Below are 21,963 nucleotides of genomic sequence, written 5' to 3'. Positions count from 1 at the left end.
CGCAGGTCTCCAATGAGCATGCACCCCCTAGTGTCCGTGAGAAGGCGAGCCGCACGAGTTTGAAATCTATCTGATTGGCCGCTTTGTAAATTACAATCAGGCAGCGCAGTGACGTCACCATCTCGCCTTTGATCTCTTTGAAGTCGGATATTTCGGAAGAGATCAATATTTCAAGGAAGACAAGTAAAAGCCTCGGCGTGGAATAGTTTCTTCTCTCCCGCCTGAAAAGGGGCTGCCAAGTGCCTGCGCTATTCGCTGTCATTCACAACGAGCCCGTCAAATACTATCCGTGTATTTTGGTCGGGAATGTTTGTCAGCATACACACAGCGGTCCCGCCGTCCAACATTCTTCCATAGGACTGGAAAGTGGACCGGCGGATTTTCCGTCTTCCCTCCCGCTACGCCACGTTGATTAGAAGCAGACCCGGTTCGACATTCCCGTCGAACAAGGGCGCGGCGACGTCGGCATCCAGTAACCTCCCGAGCGCCGCCTTTTCGGTTTGGCCCGTAGCCGGCCGGCCGGCCGCGTGCGTGCGTGCGTGCGTGATACCGGCGCGGGGATTTGGCCCAGATTATGGCCTCTTAATCCGAAGCATGTGCCGCTGCCTTGTCAAGGCATGGCCGGTTTGCCGGCACTGCGGTCGTCTCGTACACGGGAGCGTTGTTGCTTTCCCTCCACGCTGATATTGTGCCACGCTGACTCGGGCGTCGTTGCATAAATCAATATGGCGTCTCCCCGCCAGCCGGCCATTTTTACCAGCGCATGTGACCCCGTTTTCAAGGCCTCTTTTGTTTCCACGGTGCGGACGAGACACTTCTTGTCTTCCATTTTTCTTTGTCCCTTTCCTCTGTATGAAGAAGGATTGTGCTGTTAACATGGCAGGGGTCACTCCGGCTTGACTGGAAATTCCCTCTTTGACCGCAACACTCGTGCTTAGACACTGGCCTGAGGTGATCCAGTGTGTGTGTGTGTGCCGAAGTCAACAGAAATAATATGGATTCCTGCAATTATGCGTATGCAAATTCTGCACATTCGTACAAAGTAAACGCGACGTTTGATAAAGTACCAAAATGTCAAATTGTGTCAAAAATTGGCAAACATTTTTAGCAACTTGAAAATTGTCCAGCTTTAGGAGACCCACCAAAAATCTTCCAAAGTCATGCCCCACCCAGAACATAGAATTGGGATTTATGGGCAATTTGGCATCTTGATGACTCATCATTAAATACAACATTTTAAAAATGGAGCTCCCAAAATTAGTAGGCGTCTAGAAGGAATTGTTGAAAATGCAAGAGCAGCAAATTTGCCCAAAATGGCTGCCTTTTCCGGTGTTTAGTGCCTTTTTCACATAAAAATAAATGAAGATTTTGGAAACCTTTTGCTTTCAGCAACCCAATAAAAAGATGAACAATTTGTGAGCGCTGCAAGTTGAAGTTTGTACAAACATTTAGCTATAATGCCGTAGCTCTCCCGAGCTAACGCGCCGATAAGATTAAGAGGATTTAATAATATGACACATTTTGGTCTAAATCTGATTATAAATGTCAGCGATATGACATTCCCCGCTGCGAAAAAAAGAATATACTTTAATCTGCTGTTGCGTGTTTACGATATGATGAGATTGTCAGTGGGATTTTTTTGTGTTTTGCTTCTTATTCTGATGCTGATTCCCCGGCAATATGGCGTCTCCGCAGGAGGGCGGCTAATTTTGCCGGACCCCCTTTGGCTTATGTCCATTCATTTATTTTGCGGGCCTCTTGCGCATGTCGCCTGAAGGCTCGCATCGCAACCTTCCTCAAGTCAAACAGACCATGGCCTAACTTTTCCCAGCGTACCTGCATTTTTTTTTTTCTCTCTCTCTCACCTATACACACAAATGTGGCCAAAGTGTAAATTAAAAATCGTAATTGATTGGCTCAGCTTCATTTGGCCCTTCACCTCCCCCACCCCCTTGCAATATGCTACGCTTGTCAGCCTTTGTGATAAATTACATGCATGCATTTGCATGAATTTAGAAGCGTGCGTGCGTGTTTGCCACATTAAGAGTTGCACAATTGGCCTTTAAAAAAAAAAAAAAATCATTTTGGGGCAACTTTCTCATGGCTGACGTACAATTTAGCATCTATTTCGAAAAGGCTTGCAGCGATGTGGCGTAGTTGTGCTTCTGAAGGCACTCGTGTCCTTTTCCCATTCAATTACGTCATCACTTAATTTGTCATGATTAGGTCCAATAAATCATCGTTTTCACGAGTTGGCAATGTTGCAGACAAATCGGTGGTTGGTAGCATCATAGTTTGGAAACTGAGCCCCAGACGCCAGTTTCACTTGGAGAGTCACGTTCAGACGCTATTGCAAAAAGTATAGGAAGTCGGCCATTTTGTTTTGAGGGGACCGTTTTTGTTGACTGGACCAGAATTTTAAAAAGTCAGGTAACAATTTGATAAATGTTGTTATTATGAGTGGATTAAAAAAAATAATAATCAGAAACCAACATGAAGTTTGCTTTCATGGGCTTAATCACAATTCCAGACTCGCTGTTTTTCTTGCTAATTATCCTAAAGGCTGCTGATGGCCAAGCAAATTTTGCAATGTTAGGCCTCGCTGTGGCTTTGCGCTGAGCTCAGCTGATTTTCATTTCCTGGTGGTTTTTGTGGGGAAAAACAAACAGCATATTAATCTTCATGTTGCGCGAGGTGTCGGCTCTCTCTGAGTGGGCGCCGCAATCATCTGCCCACTGACCCCGAGATGCTCGTCCTCCTTGAATCCACCCCCCCCCCCCCCCCCCCCCCTCTCGAGACCGAGCGCGGGTCCACAAAAGCAGATCGAGCCTCCGAGGCCTGGCGCGAAATTAGGCGGGGTTGCCTAAATAAGGGATGAAGGGTTCATAATTGTCAGTCGTGGAGATGTGAGGTGCCGGGTGCCAACTGTCAGAGGCGGGCTAATGATGACAAATGTCTCTCCATGCAGATTGCTTGCGCTTGTGCCGCCGCTGCTTCTGCTGCCGCTACTGCTTCTGCTGCCGCTTCAGGGCCTAATGAGTGGAAGCTTGCGCGTTCATTTAATGACCTGCAGGGAAGCCAACGCCACTCACTCAAGCTTGATGTGGTTAAGGGCCAGCACAAAGCAGCGCTGCTTCTCCTTCAAGCAGTTTTAAATAACATTCTCAGCAAAATCATCTTGATGAGGACGGTTGTCATTTCCACGGCGACCTCGGGGTCACCTGCTTTAGAGGTCCACTTTTTCAACCTTAAAATAAATTGCTCCAAGTACCGATGCCTGCTACCGCTACAGGCTAGTCGTGCCAAAATAACATGGTAGCATCTATGCTATCCATGCTAGCATATCATCCATCGCCCAATGATTCCCAAGCATGAGATATCACCGGGAATTGAAATTTCTAAAAGATAGCTCCAGAAAAAAATGGTCGTTTTGGTCTTGTTTTCTTTTTGTATGATCTTTCTTCACTGACTGGCTAGGTAGTGACTTTCCAATCTTGTTTCCCGGCCGGGCCTTTAAAGTGGCCTTAGAATAAATTCTCGGATCTCGCAAGTCTCCCTGTTTGCCGCAGTAAATCAGACGGCGCGCTGGCGTGGTGACGTCGGCCTCATGCTAATAAAAGAGCAAAACAGGAGCGGCCAGATTTGCCCAATTTGTTGCATGAATAGCTCTTGAAAGGCTTCGGCGGGCCGCACAAAGGGGCCCTCGTCTTTGTTTGCTCTCGCCCCATCTGTGTCATCTGCTGGTCCGTGCGAGAGGGCGGCGTCTCGGGGGCGCTCCCCGCCGGCGCCGCCAGTTGTTTTATGGACTCGGCCGGGAGTTCATAAGTCGGCCCCCGGCCCATTGTGCCGCGGGGCCAGCTGACGCGCGTGAATGGACGGACGGCAGTGTATTGACACATCATTTCCATTCAGGAATCGGACCGGCCCGCCTTGTTTTGCGCCGTGATTTATGTCTGCTAGGTGGGGGGGGGGGGGGGGGCTTCATTTGCGACACGTCACGCCGAGACCTCAGAAGAGGTTTTTTTTTTTTTTTTTTTTAATACATCTGAAAGTGACGCTTAAACCATTTTTGTCTGCAAGTTTCTTTTTTGATGTTAAACGCAGCCAATTTTTGGGTCAGGAAGAAAAAAAGCTACAGTGGTACCTTGACTTACAAGTTAAATTTGTTCCATGATCACGCTGGTAACGCAAATCATCTTTCCCTTTGAAATGAATGGGAATGAGATTTTCAGCCTCGGAAGAAATTGTATACTATAGCATTCGAGTCATGGACTTTGCAAAAACAAACAATCATAGAATTGAAATAAATAGATAAAGAAATGTTTTCTTGCTTTGCAACAAGGGTATGATTTGCTACGGAATTGCCGTGACAACCCATTTCTGAGCCATTTTCCCTTTCCTGCTCCTTCTGGCTTGACCTAACACACCCACACCGCTGCGCCACCATTGCTAGGGCAGGAGAGAAAGCCAAAAAAGCCCCGGAGTGGATGCGAGACAAAGATGGCAAGGAGAGACATTTTGTCGACTTTGATTAGTTCTGCCTGCCGCTGAGCCGCGCTTAATATTAGCCCGTCAGCGGCGTCAAACGGAGCCCGCCTCATTTCCATCCGCCACGCTGGCGCCGACATATGGGCCAGGTTGCCAATTGCTTATTTTATACGGTAATTAACGACACTCAGACCGCGTTAGATGCGCCTCCAGCGTGACATGGTTTGCATTTCGGCCCCGCTCAGGTCTTCTCTTTTAGGAAGGAAGGAAGGAAGGGCAGGGACCATTTCGAATTTGCCTTCTCACAATCGGATTGTCATCGAAGAAAAACGATTCACGTGGCGAACGGCGACCGTGCTAAAGTGACTTGACTTTTCTGTTGCTCGGCTTAATGGTCAGATGTGCTATTTTTCAAAGAGAACGGATCGCGCGTTGTAGGCCGTGGTTAGCGAGCGACTGAGCGAGCGAGCAAGCTAGCTACCAAAAATCTCTGCAACTTGTCCCATTTAATTTAAACACATTGTTTGGAAAGGTCAGCAAATCAAATGGAGATAAAATGGTTTGTTCTAGTCTCAGGCCATCTAGTATTAGTCAGTGCTGCTGCCATCGTGTCGGATGTTGACATCGGCTAACGAAGGGGGTGGATTTGCCGTTTAAAAAAAAAAAAAAGAACCTGGAGAGGCAGCGCTGGGCTGAGTAATGAATGATTGACTGTAAAAGAGAAGCTGCCACTTGCCGCCGAGCTGAGCGTCGGCGCTGACGCCCGCCGCTCCGCGCCTCCCCTCGCCTCAGCGGCCTTGATCACATTTCACCGCCGCGCCCCGTCTCATCTCGGCCTGCCTGCCTGCCTGCCTGCGTCTGCCGCGGGGAAAGCCGCTTTCCTAATTTACACATTGAAGACATTTTGTTTTGGTTTGGCGCTCTTGCCAGTGCAGTGAGCCTGGCTCCTGGAAAGCTCCTCCCGCACACACTGCGTTTGCCTCCAGGCAGTGAACTCATTTGGGTTTCCATAATTGCGCTGTGTTGTACACCTGTCTGCTATTAATTCTCCCCCATGTCGCTCATTGGCTCCCTTAATGAGATATTATTCTAATTATTTTCATCATAGTTTTTTTTTTTTGTTTGAAAGCGGCGCGTGAGGGGGTAATGAGCTTGATTGATGTGATTGTTAAAGGCGCCCGTTACTTGTCTATTAGCTCATGTTTTACTCCAGTGCAACAATTAAAGTTTGGAAAGTTTCATGAGAGCAGATGTCAAATTGCAAACGTGCCTGCTGCTCCAAATGCTGGAGGCCAAACAAGCCATATCAGCAAAATATCCAAATTGTAATATCTTAGCAGACAAAGAACGCACGTTTTGCTTCAATTTGAGATTTTTTAAAAATATGTTTAGAACAATAATAAAGTTGAAAAAAATATTTTCGTTCTATTTGGCTGAAGAATTTCCTTCCTACTGATTTGGTCGTCTTTTTTTTCTGAATCAATGCAAGCTCACGAGCGGCCATCTTGATTTGACACCAAACAACCAATGCAAAGACCTAATGGACTACCGTGGTAGGACGCTAGGGTCCAAATCCCCGCTTTCCCTGAAGATGACCCGGTTTTCCATGAATCTAACTTGACTTGATTTGGCGTGTTGGGCCCAACTGTTGGTTTGCTCGCGAGCGCTGAAAGGCGACACAATGGCTTTGGCTTGGCTTTCTTTCAGCCTGTCACCAGTGAGCTCGCTGAGAAAGCCGATTGGAGAAAATGTAAAAAGATGGGAGGGAGGGAGGGAGCCAGTTTATGAAAACTGAAAAGTTTCCCGGCAGCCAATGTTTTTGTTGAGGAAGCAAACTACTGGAAGGAATGCTGCTAAAGAAAAGCACAGCTCAGTGAACAATAGCCAAAAGTTTCTTCAGCTCTGCTCACAATCCAATTAAGAGTTGAAAACGAGGGTCAAGCGTGGGGGACGTCACGCTTCCCCCCCCCCCCCATTGAAGGGTCCCATATTGAAGCATTTTGTGGAGGCTCAGATGAGCTTTTCCGTTGCTCCTAATGGCCAGGTCGGGAGATAATCTGACACGTTGGTTTCTCAGGTGGTACCAATCATCGAACCCCCCCCCCGTTAAACTCTACCATCTCTTGCTTGATAACATATGTCAAGACGACGTTGGACGTCTTTTGTGCATGAGGTAGAAAAAGTGCAACCTGGAGCAACAATGCTGCCATGTGGCTCGAGAGGTGAAGCGGGCGGGACGCCGGATGGAGTCGGCCGGCCGGCCGGCCTTTGTCGGTTACTTCTCATGGCAGCTCGGCTTTGGAGTGTGTGACAGCCGTTTAACTCCACACGACCCGCTTCTCAAGTGCGCGCTCTCCAATCCTGTTAGGAGCCATAATTACAATTCATGCACGTCTTTGAAGAGAGAAGGCGAGTCGGGGTGCACCGAGACACGCCCCCCTCCACCCCCCACTCAGCGCTCGCCTTGCATGGATGAAGGCTGCTCGCTACGAGGGTATTTTCAATCAAACATTTGCCCCCCCCCCACCTTCATCTTGACACGCCTAAGCAACAAGTGACGCGATAACCAATCAGAAAAGTCGACTAAAGTCAACAGTTTCAATTGTTTTAGAGCTCTTTGGATTTCTTGGAGAACATGTCCAAGTACGTGGCAAGTACATTGATGGTCAAAGGAAAAAGTGGAATCACTGACAACTTTGAGCAATTTTGCTTTGGCAAAGTTGCAGTCTAGGTTTTTCCAATTTGAAGTGATGCGCATTTCAAAGGCGAGCGAGCGAACGGAAGAAAGGCGGGAGGGAGGGAGCGCGCAGCCTAATAGGTGCTTTAGTCATTTCTGAGTTTTCATAGCTTAATCCGTTGTGAAAAGCCGAGGAGAAGAAAGGATGCGAGCGGCCCTCCGTATTAATTTGATGTGACTTGTGTACAATGCGGCCGGGCGATCCCACCAGCTTTGGCTTCTTTCATCAGGCCCCTTGGAACTTTTTTGCCCAAATGTTTGATGAAACGCCGGCCGTAAGCCTCTTTGCCATTGTGCCGCCCCCATTATTACACGTACAAATAGTCAAGCAGCCTCCCCCATTGTGGCAAATTGATTTAGCACAATTGAATTCAAAGGCAGATATTTCCCCGCGGACAAATGTAAATGATCCTAAGGTTTGCCTTCTTTTTGAAAATACATTTTAAAGCCTAGGCCCATCAACTGGATTTACATCGTCCAGACAAATTTAGCCTCGATCTGTTAGCTTAATGCTAACAAATAATCAGCAGGAATGGGAAACGGTGGCAGCTTGTTCTATCCAAGTGGCCCGTTTGTGTACGAGCAGGCCGGGTCCCGAACAGGAGAGGCCAACCGGCCGGCGCCGTGTCGCTGACCCTCAAGAGAACATCTTGCGTGAATATGCTCTAATCCGACGTAATTAGTCAAATCGCAGCACGCCAAAGCAGCTTGTCGAGGGGGGGAGGGAGGGAGGAAAGAGACGGACGGGGAGTTGTTGGCTTTGGCAGGGGGAGGAGGGACGAGACGGGGAGTTGTTGCCTTTGGCAGCCTCCAGTAATGGCTGGCCGGCCGGCCGGGATCCCCGCTGAGCTCAAGAGTTGCCAAAGCTAACGCTCTTTTCATTAGGTTGCACTTGCTTTCTTGAAAACAAAAACAGCTCGCTTTCTTTTATATACAGGCCACTTATATAAAATTCCTAGAAAATCACAATGTTGTCGTGGGGCTGCTCCTTGGGGGCTACCTGGCTAAAAACAATTTTTATAATATTTTGCGTTGTGGGCAAAATGCACAATATGTCTTCTGCGAGACGCTATTTTCTTTTTTTAATCCAGTCCAGTGCAAAGGCTCACACTTTGAGAATGACGCTGTGTTTCCAAGATGGCCGCCATAGCCCGGAGCTAGTCTCTCTGGCCGAAGCGCTGAGGCCAATCAGCAAGCGCAGAAGCCATGCATGACGAATCACAATCGTCAGTTACATCAGGGCCTCGCTCCTGTACGATTGCATTTGATTTAGGCAGCAGCATGCTAACTAGTAGCCCGCTGACAACAAACCTCAGCCGCATGGCGGCGGGATTAGCGGCAGGAAAAAGACTTTAACGCTATCATTACATGAGGATAAGGCGCAAATTATCGGGCGCGCTCCAGTGGCGGATTAGCGTAGCCTCGGCCCGGCGTGGCCCCGCTCAGCCCTCGAGGGTTGACGCCGCCGCCTGACAAAAGGCGCTCATTTGCATGAACAAGCCCCCCCCCCCCTCGTATGCAGAAGAGCCGATAAGAAACCTGTTCCACCTTTTTCTTTTTTTTCCGTCAAGCTAATTCCGCGGGATGCCTGCGAAAATGATGCTCCCGATGGAGGTGTCACCCAGCATAATCCTCAAAGAGCGTCCACCCCGTTTGGGTTCACGCATGATGTAGCAGCAGGTGACAGGCGGAATTCCACCAAATCCACAACATATTACCCAGCAATCGCTTGCAAATAACTAAACGGATAACGAATCAGGCAAAAAAAGCTGTGGCAGACCAGATGAATGGAGGGCCGCTCGCTGCTCATCAGCGCCGCCCTCCTGCTTGCTCTCCTCCGTTCTTGTCTTGTTCTTTCTCCACCGCTTCCCTCTCCCTCCCACACCACCATTAAAAAAAACAAAAAAAAAAGCGGGCTCAAAAGCGATCAGCTTGGCGCTCGGCGTGGCAGCCCCGATGGCGGCATCCCGGCCGGGAAAGATTTCAGTCATCTTAAGGCTGACAAGCCTCTCGGAAAAAGTCCCATTAAGAGAAGATGGGCCTCAAGCTCCTTAGACTAAAACGTCTCAAGCTCTTTATCTGCTTGATGGGCTCTCCAAAGTCTCTTCTTGGCACGTAATCATTGGCAAAGTGTCAAGCAATCGGTCAGTAAAGCTAATCTAATGCACAAAAGGATCGTTATTGATTGATGAGCCAGAGCTAGCCAGTGAATTTTGAGGCCATCCGTTTGACGGACTTCAAAATAACAATCGCAAGTATAAGAAGAAGTGGCTAATGCGTGCCAAGGAGCGTGGCTGACATAAACGCTATTGACAAAGTTGGCTGGACGTGTTTAAGGCATGCATATTCATCTACTTTATCCCACCGCTCGCTCACACGCTCACTCGCTCGCCCACTGGCTGGCTGGCAGAGAGAGCAGCCACACCGTGTCATCCCGCCACACTCCAGCTCTCTCCCAAATGTAGACTGACACTGATTATGCAAATCTCTATCTTGCCCCCCTCACGCTCACACACACATGGCAACAAGCACCCCCAAGCAATACCTGCTTTAAGAGTCTGCGTGATACGGGCCTCAACCCGAGTGGAGGCGACTGGCGCGGACTATTTATACAGCGCTTATATGAATGCCGGGAATCATATTTTGCTTGTCAGTGATGGAACGTTCTTTGATGCGCTAATTCTTTGCGGCGTGAAAAATGGATTCACGCAAACGTGCGGAGATTCCCTTTCCGTTGCGCTTTATTTCAAGTTCAATGCGCCGGCGAGACTTTTCATGTCACCTGAGGAAAAATATCGGACGAACTTTGGCGTTGGCATTCCCTGAAAAGCCACAAAGGGCGTATGGATGGATCCTTCTCCCACCTTGGGACGGAAGCCGATTAGGCAAATGTGCAAAGTGAGAGAGCGGCGGCCGACCGACCGGGCGGCCGCGACGCACCGTGTCACACTGCTGCGCTCGCTCGTATAAATATAGCCGTCACGCCGAATTGCATTATTCTCCTATCCAGGAGGAAATATGCAGATACCCCCCAACAGCTTTAGATTTATTAATAACATCCATCACGGCGTTTCAACCAAAGTGTAGTCGAAGCCGCCGGGCAGTCACATGTGATTAGAGGCCCTTTTCTCTGCCCCGTTTGTTAGGACGGGTTTAAACGGCCGCCTCCTCCTCACGTCTTTGTGGTTGCCATGTGGCCCCTCTGTCAAGTGGCAAAGGTGCGAGGACGGTAAATTGCAAAGCTTGCGCCTGTTCCTCCACTCATGGAGGGCAAACGAGAGTAACTTGACACTGTTCCAAAACAACATTCCAATCAATAACCGAAATATTTGAGATACATTCATACATTTTATTTTGCAAAGACCGATTTGGTGGATTTGTCAAGTTGCTTCCGCTTTAGCACCGAGAGCGCTGGCGCTGGTGCTGGCGCTGGCGGCGCATGCGCCTTGGCTTCCTAATGAGCGTGCGCGTGGAAACAAAAGGCTTGGGCGGCAGACCTCCTTTCCATCATCAAGCGCCCCCCCCCCCCCCCTCCCCTTGCAGCTCTGAGCGTGACAGACCAAGAGCAGAGCAGAGCAGAGCGCCCGCCGGTCCCTTCCTGGTGGCGTGATTAGATTGGGGCCGAAGCCTCCAGCTGGCAGGCCTGTCTGTGACTGGAGGCGGGCGGGCGGACGGGCGGACGGCCGTCCCCAGCGCTCGTCAGCGGCTGACACCTCTGACAGGCAGGGGACAGCTTCAGCAGACAGGTTCATTAAATGGCATTTTTTACAGCTGCCCCCCCAACATCCCCGCAAAAAAAAAAAAGAAACACGGGCGCTGGGCTTTGTCGAGTCGACACGGGGAGGAGGAGGGGCCCCGTGCGTTGGCTTTCGACCCCCAAAGCTTTGTTATTATGACAAATCTTCTGATTGAAGCTGTTTGAAATCAGCTTTTTCGCACCCCCCCCCCCAGCCCAAGTCGGTGTTTAGCCTCCCTTTTGTTGACAGCGAGCCCTTTGGCCTGCGCTTTGTCAAGCCGCAGAAATGTTCACTTGGACAGGACAGCGGCACAAACCAAACCACATGTAAAAATTTGCTTGCAATCTCGAGATGGTCCCAAAGTGAGCCGCTTCAATCCAAAATGTCAAGCCTTCTCACGCCTGCCAAATGTTTTGAGGTGAAAGAATCCGCCCGAAAATTACAAATGAGGTTGTAACAATGCAATGTCACCTACCTTTCCAGAATACATCATGCTAATTTGGTAGCAACCGCACAAAATAAAAAAGGAAAAAATATTTATCAAATCTGATCTCCATTCATCTTTTGACCATTCATGGTTCAAATTTGGTTGCAATCAGGGAGTAAAATGTGGAAAAATTCAGAGAAAATGCCTGACTTCAGCCGATGCTTCTTGGTGTTATTTTTTTTGCATCTATAGATCCAAATTTGTGGTTGATTTTGGAAGCTGCACTGCTTCCAGTCTATTTGAATAGGAAATGCACTGTAACGGCCAAATAAGGTCACGGGACGGCATATTTCACCTGACGAGCCTTCTTTCCATGATGCCTTTGGAATTTGGAAATTTGACTTCCACAACATCTGGATGCATCTGGACCCTCACCTGCTGTCCTTTGGGGCCACGCTGTCTCTATGACAACTGTTTGAGTTAGAGGAGAGGCTGCGGAGGTGTCAAATGAGGGCGGGAGGGGGGCACCCGCAGGAGAGCATCAGTTGAGGGATGCCGCTATCTCCATCTAATCCAATTTTAATTGAGCTCCAGAGAGCCGGGCGGCGGCGGCGGGGTCGGCCGGCCGGCTATTCCGTGGAGAAATTAAGGCGGCGGGCCGGGCCCCCCGCTCGTCAGCCGGAGCTGACCTGCTGGAGCGCATCCCGCTCTCCTGGTCAGAGTGTTGTTGGATATTAAGAAACAGGACAGAAGCTAAGTCCTTGAATCGTTGATATGAAAAATTGCAAACGGCACGCTGTGAGATTTTCAGTGTTTGTCTTTCTACTGGCGCGTGGCCTCTCCAGAGACGTCGCCGCCACGACCCTGAGAGCCCATGAGGTCGCCGCGGGACAAAATTGTTCCAAGCGGAGCGTGATGGAAAAAGCGGGGGCCGTTCTCACCTGTCAGAACAATTGTCTTACTTTTGCGCGCGTGGGGCCCCGCGGCGCCCGCCCGTCCTTTCTTTTGTCTGCCACCTCAGCCTTTAACACACAATGCTTTTATTGATTTTTGTCACACGCCACATGGGGTCCAAGATGGTTAGCGGGACTCTCATTGTTTCATTCGGGCCTTTGTGGAAATGTGTTCCGACGCAGGTGTTGGCCTACACGGAAGGTCTGCACGGGAAGTGGATGTTCAGCGAAATCCGCGCCATCTTCTCCAGGCGTCACCTGCTGCAAAACACAGCCATGGAGGTCTTCATGGCCAATCGAAGTACGCCATACTTCTTCATTTTATTCTTATTCAGTTGTTTTCATGGAAAACTCAACACACAAGCAAGTTGAATCAATTTCCTTCTTTCCTTCCAGCATCCGTCCTGTTTAACTTCCCCGACCAGGCCACGGTGAAGAAAGCAATCCACAGTCTTCCTCGAGTCGGAGTGGGGACCAGCTATGGACTCCCCCAAGACAGGTCCAATCCTGACGCGAGCGTTGTTTAGCGCGTTAGCGTCGGCCGTCCCTTGCCCTTGTTTTTGTTGTGCGCTAGTGCGCTGACCCTGGCAATGGTGGCCCAATTCATGGAGGGAATGAATGGAAATGACTTGTCACAATTGGAGGAATGGGTCAAATGAAAACGTGGCGGTGAATTGGCTGGAGGAACGGGCCTTTCCCAAAGTCTTCCCGCAATTGTCCAAAATGACAAATTCAGACTGAAGGGCTACGATCCAAACCCCGATTGAGTCACGAATGCATGAAGCGCCGAGTCATCGGACTGTCGTCAAAGGCCGATGGCGCGGCGTGCCAGATGTGACGCAAGGCGGCACCTTTTTGTCTTGTTTTGCAGGCGCGCCTCGCTGGCCAGCCCTCGGCAGCTCTTCAAGTCGTCCAACATGACGCAGCGCTGGCAAAGGAGAGAGATCTCCAACTTTGAGTACCTCATGTTCCTCAACACCATCGCAGGTGCGCCTATAAAATAATCATAAATCAAAACAAATTATTGGAAAAAAAAAATCAACAATGGAATCAAATTGTGACTCGAAAATGGAATCGAGGTTTTGGAGAATTTTTTTTTTAATTTATTTTAGGGTTTGGAGAATGGTGAGAGTCCAGATATCAATACAGAGCTTTTTTTTTTGTGTGTGTTTTTTTTTTTGCCACTTTTGCCGTCAGTCACTTACATTGAAACAGACTCATTTTCTGCCGATAGTGGAAAAACGTTATTGGACCCGAGAGCTTTACGCTTAAAGCAATTATCTTCATCTCGGGTGTCGGAGTCCACCGACTGCAAGTTCTTCGCCGCCGCCGCCATCAATAAACACAAACGACATGGCAGGAGGAGCGCCTGGCGTCGGCCCGCTTTCGTCCTTAAGCGGTCCACGTCGTTTGTTTGAAGCGCGAGCGCGGCTGGATAATTACCCGCGTCCGGCGTGTAGATGGGAAAAGGCTCTTCGCTCTGATCCAACAGGGGGAGGCGAGCCGGGCCTCGCTCGTCGGGGTGTCACGCCGCGTCTCGCCGCCGCCGCCGCCTTCATGCATATTTATATTTAGCCTCAGCTCCTTGGATACATTATTGTCAGCTAATTAGACGGAAAGGCAAGACGGAGGGCAAAACATGCAGGAAATTCATTAAATGAAAAAGAAAAGAGAGAATCTCCCGGTAATGACCCGGGCTGACAGGCACGTCGGGAAGCGCCGTCGACAGTTGGGCCGTGGCGGCGGCGGCGGCGAGGAGAGGTGCGAAGGGGACGTGCTCTGCTAATTAACCACCATCGGGCTATTATTAACATCCCGACACTCTGCCCGCGCCCCGACGACACGGCGGCCATGCTTCCACACTTTCACGTCACCTTTGAAAAAAATAAAAAATGGTAACCTCTTCAGCATAATTTGGTTACGGTGGAGTCTTTCATGGATGTATTGTGCCATCCAGGCCGGACGTACAACGACCTGAACCAGTACCCGCTCTTCCCCTGGGTTCTGGCCAGCTACGACTGTCAGGAGCTGGACCTCACCCTGCCCGCCAACTTCAGAGATCTCTCCAAGGTAGAACTTCTTCATTGTGCCATTTTGAGACCCGGCGAACTTTTCAGGCTTGATGTTTTTCTGTCTGTTTTGGGCAAAGGCAACGAATTATTCCAGTACAAACTTTGGCCTGCTTCCCCCTCTCTCTCGCTCTCTCTCGCTCTCTCCCTCATGTTCTGCTCAGTGACCTGAAAAGAGTCACATTCCTGGCTGCCATTTCTTTACTGACTCACTTTGTCATGTTGATCCGCAGCAGTTTTTTTCTCTTTCTCTCAATGGTTGTCGAGAATAAAATTCCAGTTCACGAGGGTAGACAAAATAACACAACACGTCTTGGAGTAGTAGAAATAGTCAGAGGAAAAAAATGTTGGTGGCGGTATGTTGATTATCGTGTCAAATTATAGAGTAAAAAAGTATGATGCACTTGAATTTGTTAATTGAAGCGGACAAAAATGGGAGGACTGGCAATTAGCACGCACAAGGCACAAACACTAACCCAACCTGACTGGCTAGACCAGGCCACGCCCTCGCCGTTTTCCCGTGTATCAATTCATTTCAATGGCCACAATGGATTTGGGTGGACGTCTTGCTTCTTTGACTTTGCATCTGGCCTGCTAGACGTCTATCTGCCCCCCCCCCCCCAGTTATGTATTGTAATGTATTCAGGTGACATCCTCCCATGCTGCTTGCATGCCGGAGCTGCCTTCATTAGCATGAGTTCACAGGCCCGCAACACTTGACAGTTGTCCTTGGACCCCCCCAGCGACACCAGCTTTCCCACGTATGCAGCCCACGTATTGCGCTCACCTGCACGCCGACAATTAGCGGCCGCGAAAGGCGCCGCCCGCGGGCCGTATATTTGCGTGGCAGGTCGTCACCAAGCCTCGCACGTTGGACGCTAATGATTATTTCCTGATGACTTGACAAGCGGCTGACGGCTGAGGAGAAAGCCGAGGTTCTTCATAGCTGCGCAATCACCTGATGGGAGTTTTCCTGGAGTCACACGCAACGTTGGCACATTGCGTAACACTCACTGCAAATAGTTGTGAGTCAAAAAGCTTTGTGTCACTTTGCGCAACGTGTCAGCCATGACGTCCAACCGTGGATAACCAGCCACGCCATTCCAAAAACTCTTCACTGGGGTCAAATGTTTGGGGGAAAGGAGGCTGAATGGTTCCTATGGCCGCAAATTTTCAGGCGTCAGGATTCGAGATAACAGGAAGACCACGTGATTCCTCCCAGCCAATCAGAGAAAAGCTGGCGTGTCGTTTCATCTCGTGCAGTTTGAACTTTTTGTCAAGCCCCCCCCGCTTCCTCTTCCTGATTGCATGCGACAAGGCGAGCGCAAACGAATCTGACGTGTCTCGCCGGCTTAATTCCTTGTGAAATCTTAAGTGCAACGTGTTTCACGTTCTAAAGTTGTCATCATCTTTTTCTTGCTTTATATCTCAGCAGGTCGAGCGTGAGATCACGTATCGCTCTTCTTTTGGAATGTTGTGGGTGTGGCCGCTAAAATCCATTCGCTCTCAATCGGTGTTGTCGTCAAGACACCCGAGTTCAAAACAAGACCAAAATGAAAAAAGAAATACATTTAAAAAAATTGATAATCAAATAAAAGAATGAATACAATATGAATAATAATGACAAATAAATCATTTGAAACCAAATGATAGGTGAACAGGCATAGATGTCTTCATGCCTCTGCTGGCATTGGGTTTTCCTTGAAACGGCCCCTCGCCTCAACTTTAATTGAATTTGACTTTTCGGCGGAGAGGAAAGATGACTGTTTGTTTTCTTTTTCCTCCATAATGTGTAGGAGCCTCTCAGTCGACTTCTCACGCCATCGCTCCCGAGAGCAACACTGTGCCATTGTGACGGGCCCGGCTCGCTCTGTTTGGGCTTCATTTCAAAGCCGGCGACGGACGCTTCTCTTTAGGCGCCGTTTTCCTGCTCAAAGCCACAGCAGAGACTTTAGTCATCCCTCCACCGCTCTTCGCTTTGGAGGGACACAAAAGCTCCAGTTGAGGCAAACTCGTCGTGTTTTCAACCAGGTTCGAAATTAGCTTTTGAATAAAAAAAAATGGTTTCGTCGGTAACGAGCTCAATCACGTCAGTCGTTGGCCAAGTTTGGAAGGGGCCGTTGCGTTTTTACGGTCGCGCCCCAGCTGGGCCCGAGACGAGTGGCATGCGGGGCTATTATCACCTCGTAAATCCACGCGGATCTCAATAAACCTCTTCTTGGCTGTGTGACCAGATGTAAGTCGGGACCCAAACGCCCTCCTTTGCTCACGTCGCGGCTCGCAGGCAAGAAAGCTGCCATTGATTAGCCCCCCCACCACCACCATCCTTCACTGTGACTGACTGGGTCATGGCGAGTGTATTAATATTGACCGGCGGTGTGCCTTGCGGGCTTTAGTATTGGCAGGCTTGATTGAAAAGGCAGAGAAAGCAATTTATCGGCGCCTAAGCGTATGCTTAATGGCAGCCATTGGTTGGGTGGCCTCGAGGAAACGCAAAGGGCAAAAGAGCTAGCTCGCTTCGTGCATTAGATACAACGCCCATGAAAAATGATCAACCACCTGCTTCGTTGTGTCAACTTTCAATTCATTACGCTGGCATCAAATGTTTTTGGGGTGTGCTTGTGGAGGCTGGCGATACTAACCACTGATACTTAAGACGGAAGATTCTTGGCTGAGATCTTTGTTTGTTGCTTTCCCCGCCCCTCCCCCGGCAGCCCATCGGCGCTCTCAACCCGAAACGCGCCGCCTTCTTCGCCGAGCGCTTCGAGTCGTGGGCCGACGACCAGACGCCGCCGTACCATCACCGAAGCTTCTGCTCCACCGCCGCCTGCGCGCTGCACTGGCTCGTCAGGATGGTAAGTCGGGATGCAAATTTCCCCAGATGGTTCTAAAAGTCTACACACCCCTGGTCAAATGTTAGGATTTTGTGATGAGCCCAAGATGAAACAAATTTCCACCAATTACGAGACTTCTAGAAAAAATCTGTCTACCAACCACCTTCTCTTTCAATTTGTTTGCCATCACTTCCTGTTAATTCTTTTTTCCCAAAATAAAATAAAACAAAGGTTCCCCTCCCGACAGCCTTTCTCTCTCCCTCCTCATTCGCCAGTTAGCGTTAGCACGTCGTCACTTGTCAGGGCCGATGACGCCGCTACGTCTCTATTGGCGCGGCCCCCCCTAAAAAAAACCACATTTCACAGGCCAGTAAAGCGGCATATGTGCGCTAAATAAAGAGTGGCTGGCTCATGATTTGCTGGGGGCGGGAGGAATTCGGGTGGGGGCGCCGGCCGGGGGTGACAGGTTTATGCGCTTCAGCCTCGCAAACGTGTCCATCACGCTTACTCTGCTCCTCGTTTACCGAAGGAGGCGGCGCAAGTTGTTTGGGGAAGTCCGAGAGCTGAAAGCCGCCATCATTAGTCGGAAGCGGCTGCTGATGAACTGAGCAGCTTCCCTTGACAGCGCCTAGATTGGCCTCTGCGGGTTTGGCTCACACAATTCCTTGCTTCCCGATGCCCGCCGACGCCCTGTCGGGAAAAACAACAAAAAAAACTCATTTAAGCCAATTATCATCAACGCTCGTTTTACTCGGCCAGAAAGCTCGTTAATTTCGCCCCCCGGGGAAGAACTGATCCATACGCTGAGGATTGAAAACGAGGTTATCTTTCAAATTAGGATTTGGGGCTCAAATTAGAGTTTGGAAAAGGTCAGAGGTTTAAATTTGGCTTTTAAAGGGGTTTTGAATTCAAGTTTGAAGCAAATGTGAAAAACTTTGCCCTCCCTTTGTTTGTTTGTTCAGGAGCCGTTCACCAGCTTGTTTCTCAGCGCCAACGATGATAAATTTGACCACCCGGACCGCATCTTTTCCTCCATCGCCCGCTCGTGGAGGAACTGTCAACGAGACACCTCCGACGTCAGGGTGAGCTTTGAAGGCTTTCTCTCACGCTCGATGGCGTACCTAATATAGCGACCAGCCAGCGCACGGCTGGCTGTGCGCTCCGGCAGCACGCTCACATATTCTATCAATTATAGATACCGTGTTCAAACCGAGAAACCTTCACACGGGAATCCCCTCAAAAAAAAAATCCACATTTTCGGCAGCTTTTCAGACAAAAAAAAATAAAATCTCTGATCGCAGGCGCTTGAACAAAGAGCCAAAGAAAAAGAATGCAAGGCAGAAAAAGCGCTGAACCCTGCTGATTTGTTGCCTGAGTGCTTAGCACGAACCAACGCAGGCAGGCAGGCAGGCAGGCGAACGAGCGGGCGGGCGCTGACCTCAAAGTGTCATCCTCTCCGAGCGCAGCCTGGTAGCGGGCGCTCTGCCCGTCGGCAATTAATAAAGCATTAATGACAAGAGGCCTTTGAAAGGCACTTCTTCTCCATGTCGGCACAGAGGTTGTCCCTGCTCACGCCGCACCCTGTTAACAAAATGCGCCCACGTCTGGTGAGCTGCAATAACAGTGGCGCTCATTTAAAAATTCATTTCTTACCTAACCAAACGTCATGAGCCGTGTCAAAATTAGCCATACGGGTTGTAGTATCGGCTCTATTTCAGGGTATCGGGTACTCGTGGAGGCCGCCGATACCAGCCACCCGATTGGCAGTATTGCCACTGTTCCTAATGAAGCGTCCTCACAAACAGCAGGCGGCGCCACCTGGCAGCTGTCAAGAATTGAATCCAGAGTCAGGTGGGAGGTCATCCGAGGCCCGGTAGACAGAGGTGGCCATCGGGCTGCCTGATTTAAAAAAAAAAAAAAAAAAAAAAAAGGGGTCTCTCCTTCATTAACCTCCAGCGGTCGTGACCACCACGAGAGCGAGTCGCCGTGTCCCGGCCGTGGTTAGTTGACCACTCTGACCTCTCGAGTCAGACGGAAACAAGAGCGTGGCCCGGACGCAATTTGACAGGCACAGGCACAGGCACGGCCAACGTGAACATTCCGAGTGTGCAGACGCCTCATTGCATTGCGCTGGCACGAAGGCGGGACGCTAGGTAGCTGCTTTAGATCTCAGCTTGTCAATCATCAATGCCAAATTTCCACGCCAAGAATTTCAGCAGCTGTTGCCGGCCTCCTCCGCTGTCACGTTCGACATCGACAACAATGACTCACTTCCACTTCAATTTCACACGCTAACACTTTGGTGGATCATAATAAGCGTGAAAGAAAAAAAAAACCTCACCAGCTCTCAGTTTTCACACCCCGCTGTTTGCCGTGTTTGCGTTACCTTTCACCTTCTTCTCGCTGGGCTGCTTTCTTCTTCTTCTTGCTCTACTTTTTTCCTCTTCAAATAAAAATTTAAAAGGGAACTTTAAATCAACATAGCACAGTGGGAATTGAAAAAAAAAATCGACAATTGACCTAATTTGGACAAAAGAGGTTGAAGATGCTTTAATTGCTCATCATTTTTTATTTTCTAATAATTGCAATTGTTGTCGCAGGAGCTGATCCCAGAGTTCTTCTACCTGCCGGAGATGCTGGTCAACGCCAACGGCTACCATCTGGGGACGCGGGAGGACGGCGCCGCCGTGGGCGACGTAGACCTGCCGGCCTGGGCCAGGACCCCCGAAGACTTTGTGAGGATCAACAGAATGGTGAGCATCGTACCCAAGGAGATTCTTGGAGCTCCAGTTGGATGGATGGATGGATGGATGGATTTTCCATCCTTTTGCCAGCCTTTTTGGAGTTTTGCTTCTCGGCCGGCTGGCCAAACACGGGCAGAACACGCTTGACCTTTTCAGTTTGAGTGACACATACGGGCTGCTCTTACAGGGGTGACCTTTCCTCGGTGGAGCGGGCGGCCTTGCGCAATGGCCATCTTGTCTGTGCTGCCATTTTTGTTCTTCTTTTGTTCTAGTCTGCGCCACTCTCACCTCCTTTCTGATTTGGTTGGGCTCTGTACTTCCCCCCCCCTCCCGCCTTTCTCCCTTGTCTTTCTCTTTGCCTCCCTCGCTTCCTCCCACTTTCCATCTTTGCATGTGCCACTTCCAATTGCGGTGACATGCCCTGTGGCAAACTCTGCCTGCGTGTTGTGTGTGCGTGCGTGCGTGCGCGTATATGTGTGTATGCGTGTGCACAGCCTGTGTCGCTAATGGCTGTTTTCCGCACGGCGCTCGGGCCGAACCCGGTACAGCTCGGCGCTCGCACGGTCGCATTCATCAGCCGGCCGGCCGGCCAAGCGGCCGTCTCCTCTACGCTCTCTGCTTACGCACGCACACGGCGGAAGAATACGCACGCCCTCGCCGGTCGTTTATCAGGCTCGTTTTACACTAAATTGGATCCCGGTTAGCATCGCAGCCATTTGTCTTTTTTTTGTTGTTGTTGTTTTTTAGTGGGCTGAGAAGTGCTGATTGCAGCACAACCCATTGGAGTGCACATGAGCTGCACTTAAATGTAGTCACAAGATAGAATGCAAAATCATTTTGCTCTCATGATCCGATAAAATATTTTTCCTATAAAAATTTTTTTTTTTACCTTTGTGTAACCTCGGCGACATTTTTTAAAAGTCAAATACATCACCTTTCATTTCATAGCAAATGTTTAAATCTTATAAATGATGCTTCTATGTGATGAGCAAATTTCAAAGAAATGCATGTAAAAATTGGCAAATGAAAATTTGGTGTCATAAATCAGATTTTGATTTCCCCCGTTTTCCCTTTAGGTCCGATTAATTTCTCTCTGAACAATACATTTCTCTTATCGCCCAAATTCCCGAAAGTACTATTTCTCTGCAGTTGATCCAAAATTTGAATCGGGTGGCCTTGGCGGAGGTCTGAACGGCATGTCCGTGGGTGTACCGAATGTATTGTCCGGTGGGTTTTGCTGTCGCCGCAAGGTCCCGCGAGGTCACGGGTGCATCGGAGCGCCTCGGAATGCAAACGGACAACGTGTGTCATCTCTTGTGGACGCGCGTGTGCGCGCGCTGGCGTGTTCTAATTGGCCCCTGTGCTGCTGGTCGGCCAGGCGCTGGAGAGCGAGTTTGTGTCGTGTCAGCTGCATCAGTGGATTGACCTCCTTTTCGGCTACAAGCAGCGCGGGCCCGAGGCCGTGCGCGCCCTCAACGTCTTTCACCACCTGACCTACGAGGGCGCCGTCAGCCTGGACGCCGTCGCCGATCCTTTGACCAGAGAGGTAAAGCATATGTACACACACGCACATGCAGTGGGGTTAACTCAAAGTGAGAAAATAACTCAAGTCAAATTGCAAATTCATAAAATAAACATGTATTCCTAAATTTGTTTGACATTTATTTCTAAAACTCATAAATGATAGCAAAATGTCATACATCTGAATAGACAAGCTGTATTAAATGCACAATAGAATATTTTGTGCTTTATATGAATACTTTGAGTCGGCCGTATTTGCATTGAATCTTTCCCAACGTGAGATGATGAATTTGTGACAGATGAACAAGATACACGTGGGATTAGCCTGCTCTACTGTACAATACTTGTCTCCATGGCGACCGAGCCCCCCCCCCCCCTATTCTATTACTCACGGCCGGCGTAACTTCCCGTCGGGGTGCGTCCCGGCACGCGCTCGGCGTTTGTGAGCGACTC

The 21,963-nt window shown here is 49.6% G+C and overlaps 1 protein-coding gene across 8 annotated transcripts in view; it reads left to right on the top strand.

Moving 5' to 3' along the window:
- Positions 1-21,963, top strand: part of LOC147053974 (neurobeachin-like) — an 82,560-nt gene that overhangs the window by 52,298 nt on the left and 8,299 nt on the right. For all 8 annotated transcript variants that reach the window (XM_085917160.1, XM_085917158.1, XM_085917164.1 and 5 more), the window contains exons 40-47: positions 12,526-12,643; positions 12,739-12,841; positions 13,214-13,329; positions 14,300-14,412; positions 17,126-17,266; positions 18,208-18,327; positions 19,846-19,998; positions 21,368-21,535. In XM_085917160.1, the coding sequence (XP_085773286.1) occupies positions 12,526-12,643; positions 12,739-12,841; positions 13,214-13,329; positions 14,300-14,412; positions 17,126-17,266; positions 18,208-18,327; positions 19,846-19,998; positions 21,368-21,535 (1,032 nt within the window). The remainder of the gene's footprint in view (positions 1-12,525; positions 12,644-12,738; positions 12,842-13,213; positions 13,330-14,299; positions 14,413-17,125; positions 17,267-18,207; positions 18,328-19,845; positions 19,999-21,367; positions 21,536-21,963) is intronic.

Source organism: Syngnathus leptorhynchus, chromosome 7, assembly GCF_054491065.1.
Source record: "Syngnathus leptorhynchus isolate UIUO chromosome 7, UIUO_Slep, whole genome shotgun sequence".
Taxonomy (NCBI): domain Eukaryota; kingdom Metazoa; phylum Chordata; class Actinopteri; order Syngnathiformes; family Syngnathidae; genus Syngnathus; species Syngnathus leptorhynchus.
Note: the sequence above shows the minus strand (reverse complement) of the source record. Positions and strands in the feature narration are given on the sequence as shown.